Genomic DNA, 14,285 nt, shown 5'->3' on the forward strand with positions numbered 1-14,285 from the left:
GCACTCTGAACTGGAAAAAAAAGAAGCTTACCGTGTCGTCGTTACTGCTGCGGCTTCTTATGAGTCATCTGATGCCTCCTCCGTCTTCCTTTTCGATGCGGCACGTGTCCGTGTTCCGCATGAGTGCTTATTCAGCGTCGTTGAAAACGGAGCGAGCGACACGGCTTTCGGCAGAGAGGCGTGGCGTTGTCGAAGGCCTGCACGCAACCATTGAAGCAACGTTGCACAGGCGTTTCCTGAAGCATTTCACGTTGCTTCACGTGCCTGCACGTGTATGCAAGTGATACGTGCCCCTATCCCCGGGCGTCAGTTCCTACCGCTGCATCGCGTTCACCGAGGCGGCAGTCCAGCGTCGGAGCGTAAACAAACTTAAATCTCGGAGGCAACGCCGCGGCCCTGGGTGTCGCCATGCTAGTGGAAGTGGCCTGTGGCGAAAGCCAACAGACACGCAGCTCTGACCGCCTCCCCCCCCCCCCCGGCACCCAGGGAATAGAGAATAGAGAGCCCAGAGGCGAACCATAGAGAACCCAGAGGCGAGCATCCCGGTGATGGGTACCCACTACCACAGCCGTGCTGGAACGCGAGCGCTGTGGGGCCATGCCACAGTCGTGTACTCAAGAGGTTCGTACGTTGCAGCACTGCCCTTCAGCAAATTTGCAGTAGGGAGCTTTACAAATAGCGGACCTGCTGAAGTTAGGGAACGCTATTATTATTATTATTATTATTATTATTATTATTTGTTTTGAACACATATACACATATATACAGTTAACAGGAAAGGGAAGGCGAGGAGCAGGCTGGCAACTGCCACCGGAAGGGGCACAACGCCTGCCTACTCTTCTGAAGGGAGGTGACAGCAACACAGAAATGGAAGATAGGAAGGAAGGGAGGAAAGAGGAAACCCTATTGCAAAAACCAGCGCCACTGGGACCCAGTGCGCCGGATTATGGGCCCAGTGCAGCGCGCTGGACGCTGGGGCGCTGGGAAGGCGCTGGGAAGGCGCGGCGTACTGGGAGGCACTGGCTACTCGTGCGAAAAACAGCTCTAGCGCGTTAAATATGCGGTGCCTGGACACCATATATCTTTTTCTGAATACAGAAAGCAAGTAAGAGCGCTTTAGTGCAATAAAAAAATGAAAAAAAAGTAAAAAATCAAGTTGCGCCGACAAGGATTCGAACGACCGACCTACAGATCCCAAGCCCGCCACTTTACCACTACGCCACGCCATCACACGGAAATTCGTGGATAACTTGCCATGGCAATGCCGACAAGCAGTTTGTTTCGCAGAGCTAAGTCTCGTACAGACATGGTTGATGCGCTATCGACCAGCAACTAAACCCTATGCCTGTACCAGAAATAAAAAGTGGCTGTCCGTATTCAGCAGTATGCTTGGAAGTGCCACACCATCGATTTTCACTTGCGATTGCTATTTTAACTACCCGCGCCGAGATCGCTCCCCACCGAAGCTTAGGCCTAGCGTATCCGCCGAGTCCATCCTCTGGGAATGTCTAGGCGCAGGAATCAAGAAATCTAACAAGGATAAATCATTCTATATGTCAGCTTTCTCGTCGATGTTCTTAAATAAACATTTTTTTCCATTTCTACAGTGCCAGCATAAGAAGCGATGACCGCAGATGTGACGCGTCATAAACACAGGTAGGTGTGCTATCGCCGAAGGCTCCCAGCACTAGCCCGCGCTTCTCTGACGAAGATCTATGACTAGCCAGGCGTCTTGACTGAAAGGCATCACTGCACTATGGAAACGGTGCATATCCTTTGCGTGAAGAACCAGAAATGGCTATCGAAATCGGCAGTAACAGGCCATACACCATCCCGGGTCGGCGGCTCATTTAGGACTTTTTTTCGAAGTTAAAACACCAATCGCAAGTGAAAATCGATGGTGTGGCACTTCCAAGCATACTGTTGAATACGGACAGCAACTTTTTCTTTCTGGTACAGGCGTGAGTTTTAGTTGCTGGGCGATTCGCAACTTTCACCGCCTATAGGTGGCGCTACTCGAAATTCAATATGGCTGTCGTTAAGGGGATCGTGCAGACGCCACCGGCTATTGTACACGCTGCATCGGATCGCATAGTGTTTCCGGGCGCAGCGTGGTATTGTCATGTCTTCATTTCAAAGACCACTGACTCTGGGATGTATTATGACCCATATCGGGGGTTCAGAAACGCGTGTTCGGTGACTGGTTGAAGGTGAAGAAGTGTTGAACGCAGGACACATCGTTTGCTGCGGCTTGAAAGAATGCACAGTCTCGTAGTACACCGTCCAAGGATTGTGCCTGCAAACATCACAAGTGCGGCAGAAACCGCACGAGCTGTGGTTCGAATTTAGGAGCGACGAAACCATAAAAATGGGTACATGTGCTATTTACTGGCTTTGTATTTTTTTTCTTTCGAGTCCATCGCCGAATAGGCTTCAGTGGCCGCACTTCAGGAAATTAAAACAGCTCACTGTGTTTACTGCAGAGGCGTGAGCGGGCCCCAACGCTCCGTGAAAAAAAATTGCTTGCTGCTGGTGCGTGTGGCATGGTATACGTGTACGACATATTCGCTCGTCCACTCTTAGTTTAAACACGCGAGCACATGGCTGCGCCCTTTAGCCTGCAAGTGCGTCTGACATATGTGCGTTTCCAGGCAGACTGGTTTATGCGTAAAGGGACCACGAGTTGCTGCTTCACGTCGTATGCATTTTTGCTACGATGCGCGGCTGTGAGCACCGCTACACGTTAAGAGGGGCCCCGTGTACTGCCACGGCTTCAGTGTCCGAACCCTTGCCTCGCGTTGCCTGGCAAACTATGCTGCCTTTATGCGCTAGTAAACAAAGGGTATTCGCTCGCATTCATTTGCTAAAGCATCGTCTATGCAGTCGTACAGCACATGGCAAACGTTTAATGATGCCGAAAAGCTGATTTCATCGCCGTAGGAGCATTACATTGATTTGGTCATTCTCCGATGAACCGTAGAACTCGATTCGCCTGCCCACACCTCAAAAGTGGTTCTTCCAGTACTTACAGGAATATTTTTTGGAGCCCAGATGCAAAAAGCCGCTAAGAAAATACTGCACGAAGGCAGCACGAAAGGAAAAAAGATACACAATGAAACGGGAGAAAGCGCAATACGTCACGTTTATTCACATAACATGAAGAGTGCCTGTCCTGCATTGGTGCAACAATTTTTTTTTCTTACAGGGCCACTGCTCTTGCAAAGCAGGCAAGCAAGCAGGCAACACAGGCTGTGAGCCGTACCTGATTGTGCATATCCTCACCAACCAGCATGCACAAAAGTTTGAGGAACTTCTCTTCTATGAAGTCGCATTCAGAGATTGGGACAAATTAAGAATTTACAGAGCTGATATGAACCATTTGAGTGCTCAGCTAGCAAAATTTTATAAGGACATGGTTGCTGTGAGCTCAGTACAAGCAGTTAGAATTTGTGCTGAGACTGCTGGGCAAAATAATACACAGTGGCAAAGAGAGCGAATGCTCAGAATAACAGGAAGCAAGTGACACACATTCTAGATTTGCGCCATCACCAACAAACAGCTGGCAAAACAAAATTGAAAAACTGCTGACGCAAAACTTCCAAGGAAACGACGCCACGAGATATGGCAAGGCGTGCGAGAAGCCAGCTCTCGAAGAGTATGCACTTAACACATTGTTTTTTGTGACAGGCTTCCCAATGCGCAATTTCACTGCCCACTCCTTTTGCATTCGTTCCTCGCAAGGAAACGAGTGAAGGCTTACCTCGCCTTTGACTGCACGGCGTGTGCACTGAGGCACACAGCACATTTTGTTGCTTTTGTACGTCTTGCCCATTTCATCAAACACGTAACCCGTCAAAACAGTGTCACTGTGAAAGGCAGCCTGTGCCTCAGCTGCGTAGATGAGTGCAGAGCTCTGAAATACCGCTGTAAAAAGGGACCCCAATCAAATACAAAACAAAGGCTCCAGCGCACCACACTAACTGAACACGGGCGACGCGGCTACGAAACGCGGGCATCCCCTCGTTGAGGCTTACGACGGCTGCCGCATGGCGTCGCTACCATCTGTGAAAGTTGCGAATAGCGCTTCAACCATGTCTGTACGAGACGTAGCTCTGCGAAACAAACTGCTTCTCGACTTTGACATGGCAAATTATCTGCGAATTCGCGTGTGATGGCGTGGCGTAGTCACTCTGCCTCTGGACACGGACGCGTTCGGACGCAAGATGTCGAGCTCTGCAAGAGCGGTTTCAGCGGCCGCGTCTGGCCGTGGTAACGGGTCTTCTGTCGCCCCACCGGGCTATCGGTATTTACTACCGACTTTGCCATCAGGCGAAACTATGAAGGAGTGTCTGTTCTTACATTGTGACGTTGCCGGGAGACCATACCGCCTCGAAGACTTCCGTGATCCGCTGCAAGAACTCAGTGTATTGAAAGACGTGACCGGTATTGGGCCCTTCCAAATGACGCATGTGTGGCTCATCAAGCTACGAACTCCAGAGGTGAAGGAAGTGCTGGTTAGAGCGGGAGGCCTGGAGGTAAAAGGGCGCTTTTGCGCCGTCATTGACCCAGTGCAACAAGACATCACACTTAAAGTGCACTGGGTTCCATTCCACGTTACCGGGGAAGCATTGAAGAAGGCTTTCGACCACTATGGCGAAGTGAAAGAAGTAAGACAAGAAGATTGGAAAGCGAGGGGCTTCGAGCAAGCCGAGTCTACCACGCGTATTGTGCGGATGACGCTCCGAGAGAACTTAACACCGGACGCTCTGCCCCATTTGTTCAAGATCTTTGGTGGCTCTGTGCTGGTTGTCGTTCCCGGGAGAGCTCCGATTTGCCTGCGGTGTCGACGCAAAGGACACATTAGAAGAGACTGCAGAGTGCCAAGGTGTTCTGAGTGCCGGGAATTCGGCCATGAAGCACTTGATTGCGTACGTACGTATGCAAGAGTTATACCTCTGTCACACAAGCACGCAAAAACTCTTTTACCTAAGCGGTCCTTTACCGAGTTGAAAGACCTCTAATTAAAAGGAGTTGCGCTGCAGACACACGGCGCGGGCGATCTCCTTTTATCGTTTCCTTCCGAACACGCTATGGAAAGCATGGCGCTAGATTCTGAAACAAAACCAGTTAGAATAAACCAACGTATTTCAATATAGAAATTAGAAACGTACTATAATATGCTTGTTTTAGTGAATTTAGATACAGTTTATTCGAAAAGGTTAAATTAAAGAAGATTTAATAAGGTAGCTTCAAGAGTCTTCGCAGAAGTAGCAAATTTTACATGTTCGTCTAGCAACCTTGGGCCACTGTTTACATCGGAGTCAACATGGAGGTCGAGAATATGGGGGACTGCACGGACACGAAGGAAAAAGTCGAAATAGCATGCATTTTGGCAAGGATTCTTGCTGCAGAGAGCGAAGCAGACGCCGCAAAGGCAGTCAAAGACCGTATTAAGCGGCAGTTGCTACTCAACGGGTGTACATTTTATGCCTTGGCGCTTCCCACGAGAGTCTGCAACCGATCGACGTGGGCTTTCATCCGCCACGAAAAGTGGTTCGAGGAGACTGTGCCTCACCTCGGTGGCCACAACTTCAAGCAGTCGTTTCGAGTGAACCCCTCAACGTTCCGGTTTCTCGTGGAAAGTCTGCGCCATGTGCTCGAAAAACAAGTTACCAACATGCGTGACCCGATCACTGCGGAAAAGCGTGTCGCCATTGGCCTCTACAAATTGTGCTCTTCTGCCGAAGATAGAACTGTGGCAAACCTCTTCGGCGTTGGGCGCTCATCCGTCAACGTCATTTACAGAGAGTTTTGCGCAGCTGTTGTCTCTGTGCTCGAAAGTGACTGGATCAGAATGATTACTGAAGAGGAAATGCCTAGGCACATCCAAGAGTTCGAAGCCGTGTGCGATTTCCCTCAAGCTGTCGGTGCCCTTGATGGCTGCCATTTCCCTATTTCGCCTCCAAAGAAGTACGCCACCGACTACTACAACTACAAGGGTTGGTAAGTGGCCACGATTTAACTTATTTCATGTAAGTGTTCTGTTTGGGCCCATTTTTATAGTAGTAAAAAAAAGTAACTGACTGACCCATATTTTATTGCTAAGTAAAATGTTATTCAATTTTACCAGCAGCTCTTAAGAAAACGCGTAATTTGGTTCGCAGTCTTGCAGTGTTTAGCAGCGACAATTTTAATGCGACGACGAAAAGAGTTCTCCGCAGGACTGCAACTCCTATACGATGTAGAGTACGCTAACAGCGACCGGTTGTGGCATTATGTGAAATAATGTAATCCGAGCTGCACTCACAGCTATTAATAAAAGCAAACTGTAAAATCGCATCACAGTAACTAAAGGCAGTGAACTCAGCAGTGCCATGCTGCACTAACCTTTATTCACTTTGCACTTTGTTTTTTCTTGCAGGCACAGTATTATCCTACTAGCATTGGTCGACCACAAGTATCGATTCAGATACTGCAATGTCGGTGCCCCAGGACGCTGCCACGACGCACATGTGTTTGGTGTTTCACGGCTGTCGAAGATTGTCAACAGTCCCCTTTTCAAAGCACCTGTTGCCGCAGTGGGTACCACAGCAGTCCCACCGATAATATTATGCGATCAAGCATTTCCACTAACCCCAAACCCTTTTTACTCGAAAAAATTTAAAGTTTCTCATGTTTTCTTGTCTGAGAACAACGCTTGCGCATGGTCCGAGAAAAATGCAAACCGTAGTCACATCTGCAGAAATGAAAACATGCAGACGACTTCCTGCTTCGTATTATATGTTGCCGTGAGAAGGCGTACAATATAATGTGAAATGCGCCTGTCCATAAGTTAAGGTTCCCGTTATCTTGTGACGAACGAAATCATGCTATTGACGACCTGCGCGGGTTGTCATTCTTCGCCGCATGTGAAGGCGAATTTGCGTTTACTCAGACCGACTCGCACTGTAAAGGAATTGCAGAAACAGCCTTTAGCGCGTCGTCGACTTTCGTGTGTGCAGGGCGCAGTTCAGCCCTGCAAAATTCGACGCTAGCTGAAATGAAGGGTCTCTGCCTTAAAACCTTCGTTACTACGGCTCCGTCCGCTAGATTAGGGTTCCGTCGCTGCCTACTACGGAAACAACGTTCGATGCTGAGGTCGCGACACCACAAACGAGAGCTTGCAGCTTGCGACCACAGCCTGAAGCCGCTTCAAGGTAAATTTAGCGCTCACAGCTTACTGCTGTGCTTTGTCTTACCTGTAGGTCTGTCCCAGGTTCTCTATCTTGCTGTGCACTTGCGCCTTTGTGCGAGGTACACCCATGCTCGTCAATGCTTGTGCAATGCCATCGTAAACGCCTCCGTTGTGCTTCTGCGCACGCAGCGAGGGCAGGTTGTCTTCCCATAACTTGATTAACGCCCAGGTGTCTCTCTCCGACCACTGTACCCGCGGTTTTCTTTGGCGTGCCGGAGGCTGTTCGTCGGTACCGCTCGCCGTAGCCATGGTCGCAGAAAATGGCGCGAATTTGCATCGTCTGTTAGCGTCACGTGATATTTTCGAACTGCTTACGAGAGTGCCGTGCAAAAAGTGCAAAACTGCGCCTACTTAAGGTTCAACGAAAGACAAAACCCTTTTTTGTGATGTGTACACTTGAAATAAAAATGCACTTTTGCTTCGTTTCTTTATTGCATGATAATTACTGGTGCCCACTGCGTTGGAGGCTACGCCTTTCCAGCCGTAAAAGAGATCGGTGATCTCCGGTTTCGGAAAAGACCGCTTCTGAAAAAGAGATTAAACTTTGGCGTGTGTCTGCGGATGCAACTCCTTTGTGTGAGATGTCTTTTTCTTCAAATGCCTTTAAAGTGCTCGTGTGACAGGGGTATTACTGGCAGCACGCAACCCGACGACGAAGGTCTCGAATTGATGGAAGAGGAGGTAACGGAGAAACTGACAGCGTCCTCGGAAACGCCGGTTCAACAGGTGGCAAGTGTCGCAAAAAAGGTGGCAACGCCATCTGCGTCGACACAGGACGCCACAGCAGGAAAAAAGCAGAGAGAAAGAAGAAGGAATGAAGAAGAGAAGACACCGCCTGTGCCCGCAGAAACGGACCACGGGTGTGACGCGTTTAACGTGGAGATGGACGCGGAGCCAGAGACGCCATATGAGACGCCGGATGAGATGGTCACTGAGGAGCCAGCCGTGCCTTCCAAGAGGCACCGAAGCGATGCTCCAGAAGAGGAGACGCCGGCTGACAGTGTTCAGCGCCTGGAGCCGCAGTGGATGGTGGTCCGGTCGACGCGGGCCAAGAAAGGGAAGTCCGCCCCACCGCAACGGTCAGCGTCGCTCACCCGAGAAGGGCAGGCGACGCAGTGACCAACGCGACTGGTGTCGCGGGTGCCCGTTGAAGCTGTCGTGCCGACAGGGACGCTCAGTTTGTGAGGGTTGCTATTTGCTGGGGGCCTTACTGTTGTTTTGCTCTTGCTCTTTGAAATGGCTATGTCGTTAGCTCCATTGCGCGTGGGAACCCTCAACGTTAGAGGTTTTAGGGCGAGACGGCGGCAGCGTCAGCTCCGACGCGTAATGTTGGAAGAAGATTTAGATATATTGGCGATTCAAGAGACTAAAATAGAGAGTGAGAGTCAGACTGATAGTATGGTTGCACAGTTTAGTGACCGCTATACTGTATGCGTTAGTCATGTTGTTGGCACAACGGCCGGTTGCTGTATGTTTATTAAGAAAGGTTTGGGTATAGTTGAGGAAACAGTTATGAGTTGTCAGGGTGGTCGATTCGTGCTGTGCAATTTTGTATATTGCAACATAAAATACCGAATATTATGTGTGTATGCACCAACGAAGGTGAATGACCGGCTAAGTTTCTTTCAAGAAATATCGCACTATCTGAATACAGACAGATGTTTGATAGTTTTAGGAGATTTCAATTGCGTTTTGAGCTCGGACGATCGTTCGAGTGATGGATACTGGGCTGATAAGAGCGTTGTCTTTCTGAGGGGGGCCATTGGAAGAGCTCTGTTGGAAGACATTGCACATTACGCGAAAGAAGGCAATAAGCGGCATTATACTCATTTTCAAGGCAATAGCCATGCAAGGTTAGACAGAGCTTATCTTTCGCAAGAAATCGCCACAATGTGCGATGACTACAAGGTGCTGAACATAACATTTAGTGACCATTGTTTAGTAGCCTTCACGATAGGGAAAAAGATCACCGCAAAACCTAGAATGAAATGGGAAACATGGAAATTAAACGCGAAACTCTTAAAGGACGACCAATTTCTAGAAAGTGTACGCACAGAAATTGCCAAAGCAAATAATGACTGTGAAAAAGGATGGGGTGAGCGATGGGAGCGATTTAAAGAAGTCGTAAAAATGAATGCCATAGAGCGAGCAGTAGAAATACGTTTTAAAGAGCGCCAAGAGGAAAATAACCTTAAAAAAATGCTTCAGGAATTTGTGGATGCCGAAACTGCAGCGCCAGGCACCTTTATGGAAGAAATAAGGGAAACAAAGAGTAAAATTGAGGCTATCGACACGGAAAAATACCGTGGCGCACCTATTCGCGCACGAATGGGAAAGATCTTGGCTGATGAAATGCCAACAAAGCGTGCATTGGGAACTGAGAAAAAGTATGCGAGGAGAAACGAAATAGTTGAGATTGAATACAAAGGGAAAATATCTAGAGATGCCGAAGAAATCAATTATGCGCTTACGGAATATTACAGGGAGCTCTTCAAGTGTAGAATACCGAGCAAGGCTGGGTATGAAAGCCATTTTCTAACCACTCTACCTAGGTTAGACGCCGAAGAAACAGATAGATTATCAGAAGATATCACAGCAAAGGAGATCGAAACGGCCATTGAAGACCTTAACCCTGGAAAATCGCCAGGACCTGATGGCCTAACAGCAGTTTTTTACAAAGCCTTTTGCTCGAAGATAGCCATCTTATTAGAGCATGTTTTTATGGAGGCGTATCAAAAAGGTCGTTTGCCACCGTCCTTTAAAAGGGCATATACAGTCTTGATACCAAAAAGCGATGATGCAAATAAACTTAACAAAGTAACAGGCTACAGGCCAATTACGCTGACAAACGTAGATTATAAAGTTTTAATGAAGATATTTGCGCGGAGACTACAGGGGGTTATTGGTGCTATAGTAGGACCGCATCAGACCTGCGGGATAAGAGGGAGGTCTATATTTACTAATATCCATGTGGCTCGCAGCATTCTTGAAACTTGTGATGCAGATTTTAGGAAAGTCGCTATGTTACAAATTGATCTAGAAAAGGCGTTTGACAGAGTATGTCACAATCTCCTGTTTACAACTCTTGGCTATGTCGGTGTTGGATCACTGATAACAGAGGGAGTTAAAATGGCATACAATAATTGTACAACTAACCTCATTGTCAACCATAAGCTAACCGAAAGGATTGAAGTGCGTTCCTCTGTTCGTCAGGGGTGCCCCCTGTCACCTCTTTTGTTCGCAATATATCTAGAGGCTCTCTGTAAAAGAATTATTGATAGTCCGGATGTGCGAGGATTCAGCCTAGAAGGATGTGAGGTACGTTTATTAGCTTACGCTGATGATGTTGTTGTTTTCTGTGACGATAAGGAGAGTGTTCGAGCTACCATGACAATTATGCGTGAGTTTTGTGACATGACGGGCAGCAATATAAACCTGAATAAGTGTGTCGGCTTGTGGCACGGCCGGTGGCAAACAACGCCGCGTGTTTTTGAAGGTATGCAGTGGAAGCTCACGCCTGGGATTTATCTTGGTGTACCACTAGGCACACATCGAGACACTAAAGACTTATGGAATGGCAAAGTGCAGGAATTAAAAGCTCAAACTGATAAGTGGGCCGGACGTGACCTCTCTATATTTGCACGTGCGGCTATCTGCAGAATCTTCTTGGTGAGCAAGCTGTGGTATCTCATGCAAGTCCTGAGTTGTTCCCGATTCAACCTCAAGAAATTCCATAGAGTATTTGCTGTTTTTGTGTGGCAGTCTGAATATGAAAGAACAAGCAGGAACAACTTGTTTCGCAAGTTGGGTCAGGGGGGCTTGTCATTACCAAATTTATACTTAAAGCAACTGATTTCTAGATTTTTGTTCTTACGAGACACGACAAATCCTTTCTTACGAACAGTTATTCAAGTCAGATTGAGCAATGCCTTACCTAACTTTGTTGTCTCGATGAGGGAGGGTGGGTGTTACGCAACGAGTAAATTTCTACGTGAGGTGGTCGTAGCATTTAGATTTTTAAACCACCACTTTTCCATAGAATATTTGGCTGCAGTCAGTCGTAAGCGGATAAGCTCGGATTTAATAGATATTATGTTCCCAGAACCCTTATATCGATTAATGTACCGCGAAGGCCAAGGGAAAGATGTCCTAAAACGTGTGAAACGAATGATTGTACCAGGGGGAGTGAAAACATTCTTTTTTAAACTACATACTAATACCTTGCCTGTAAAAACATGGCTAGAAGAAAGAGGGGACTATTTACCATGGGGGACTAACTGTTTGATTTGCAAGAAACCAGAAACTATAGAACACGTTTTTCTGGACTGTTGGAGTGCGGTATTCTTTTGGGATATTATGCAAAGAACTATTAAAAAAGAATTGCCGTTAACAGCGCATGGTATCCGTTACCTATCCACAGTGCAAGACAGTATACCTTATGACATGTTCTTTCTTCTCGGCCTTCACAGTATCTGGAGAAACCGCATGGCTGTAAGGAATTGTGATATAAATGTGAGAACAGTAAACTCGTATTTTGCTGAGAATATCAGTAAACTGCGGGAAGTTTTTCAGAAGTTAGCGTATGACGATGATCTGTTATCATTGATGGATGCCCTTGCCAAAATGAAAGTTTTGTAATCTCAACCGCAAGCTTCAAGCGCAGCGGTGGGAAAGTGAATATTGTCAGATGGTGGGAGCAGTATGTATTGATGTATTTGTTGAATGTCTGGAAATAAAAAAAAAAGAAAAAAAAAATGGCGTGGCGTAGTGGTAAAGTGACGGGCTTGGGATCTGTAGGTCGGTCGTTCGAATCCTTGTTGGAGGAATTTTATTTCTTACGTTTTTTTTTCTTTTTTTTATTGCACTAAAGCGCTCTTCCTTGCTTTCTGTATTCAAAAAAATATATACGGTGTCCAGGCACCACATATTTAACGCGCTAGAGCTGTTTTTCGCAGGAGCAGCCAGTGCTCCCAGTACGCCGCGCCTTCCCAGCGCCTTCCCAGCGCCCCAGCGTCCAGCGCGCTGCACTGGGCCCATAATCCGGCGCACTGGGTCCCAGTGGCGCTGGTTTTTGCAATAGGGAAGGAAGAGCAACAGGACAAATCTAAAGACTAAAGTAGAACACAGTACACTAGCACGTTGTTCCGCCGAGTTTCGACTCTGCAGCCGGAATCAAAGTGACGCCGCATCGAACAGCCTCCACAATTATCAATCACATCCATGGCTAGTTTGCTACGCGGCTAATTGTGCGCTCCACAATGAGACGCCAAGTATAGCTGCACGCAATCACCGTTTCACTGGTAGTCGGTTCACAATATACACTACAAGGTGTTTGAACCCGTCACTTCCCATCTTCGAAGGAAGAAGCGTTAGGACACAGTACAGATCACACACAGTAGGGCCGGTCACTGAAGGTCACGCTACTGCAGAATGTTGAACGTTCACGCTACAAACGTGAACTTAAGTTAGTTAGCTCTAGAAAGGTTAGTAGGGCGCGATGGGCCTGATCACGTTTAGATGCACAACCACTGGGGTATAAGCATTCCTCGAGTGTCGCACACCGCAGGCCAAGGAGGTGATAGTTTCTCACTAGCGACATGCGCTGCGCACTGAAAGCGGGACACTCAAATATAAGGTGCTGAAGTGTCTCGTAGCAGCCACAAGACGCACAGAATGGACTTGCCACACGCCCTTGTCTGTATAAACGTTCGTGCACGTTCACGCAACCAACCCTCAGCTTGAGCAGTTGTGCTCTAGCGCGACGAGGCAAGCCTCGACCACGAACACAGGGCGGGAACGTTCCATTTGCGACACGCTGATCTGGATGCTGCTTAAGTAGGTGGCGACGTATCAGGAGACGAGCGTCATCAAGCTTGCACAGAATTTCTGGGCAGTCACAGTTGTTATGAGCGCAACTTGAAGCGAGCCGATCAGCTTCTTCATTTCCGGCGATTCCTACGTGTGAAGGTATCCATTGAGCGACGACAGATACCTCACGTGATGTAATTTTGCTCGCAGAGTCAGTAATGCTGCGCACAAGTGGGCAATCAAGCTCACTGCGTTGTAACCTGTTAAGGGCAGCACGGGAGTCCGTAAAGATGACAACTTTCGATGTAGTTAACTCCTCTTGCACGTATTTCAATGCAACATTAATCGCTGCTAGTTCTGCAGTTGTTGACGAAGCTGGATGAGGTATTTGAAATATACGTCGTACTTTAGTTGAAGGGCAGAAAAAAGCTGCAGAGGCGCCTTGACCGTCGTTGTGTACAGATGCATCTGTGAAAACTTGAAGATAATCTGGAAACTTTTCGAACATGTGAGACTGAGCCAATTGGAATATTGCCGAAACAGCCATATCAGACTTTTTGTGCATGTGAGGGATTGTGAGGTAAATGGGAAGTACGTGTTTCGTGATACCTTTTGGAGGCGGAGACGTAGCTGAAGCAGCATGTTCAGAAATGGTAGTGATATTCATAAATAAAGCCGCCATTTTTCCCATTCGAGATAACGGGCGGTTAATGAGACGATCAAGGAGCGATTGACCATTCGATGCGCGGTGCAGACGCTCAATATGATACAGAGCTCTCTGATCTGCTTGCAGCCTCAGGGGTAACTGATGCGCTTCAGTGAGTAATGCAATAGATTGCGCCTCACGAGGTAATCCAAGCATTAGTCGAAGGGCAACGCGATGATCTCGCTCCAGTTGGGACATCAAACTATGTGGTATGTTCAAAATTGGTAATGCGTACAGCATGCCTGAGAGTACAGATGACTGGTACACCTGAAGAGCCGTTGTTTGGTCGCAGCCAGCACCTCGAGCAGTCAAGGCGGCCACATACTTAAGGAGGGAGTGCGATTTGCGTCGTACAGATTTAACGGCAGGACGCCAAGAGATGCGATCATCCAAAATTAACCCCAAATAACAGTGTTGTCGCACCCAGTTTATAGGCGTTTCGTCAAGATACAGTCGGCTCATCGTTCGACGAGCGCGTTGTTTAGGGTGATATGCTATTGCAGCCGACTTAGCAGGTGATATGAGCAGGCCAACTTC

At 47.8% G+C, this 14,285-nt stretch overlaps 1 protein-coding gene across 1 annotated transcript; it reads left to right on the forward strand.

The window, feature by feature from the left end:
* Positions 1–4,949: 4,949 nt before the first annotated feature.
* Positions 4,950–8,353, forward strand: LOC142582077 (uncharacterized). Its single transcript, XM_075691490.1, has 3 exons — positions 4,950–6,003; positions 6,422–6,706; positions 7,858–8,353. The coding sequence occupies exons 1-3, from the start codon at positions 5,327–5,329 to the stop codon at positions 8,351–8,353; spliced, it is 1,458 nt and encodes a 485-aa protein (XP_075547605.1). The 5' UTR covers positions 4,950–5,326.
* Positions 8,354–14,285: the final 5,932 nt, after the last annotated feature.

The sequence above is a fragment of the Dermacentor variabilis genome, chromosome 5 (genome assembly GCF_050947875.1).
Source record: "Dermacentor variabilis isolate Ectoservices chromosome 5, ASM5094787v1, whole genome shotgun sequence".
Classification (NCBI taxonomy): domain Eukaryota; kingdom Metazoa; phylum Arthropoda; class Arachnida; order Ixodida; family Ixodidae; genus Dermacentor; species Dermacentor variabilis.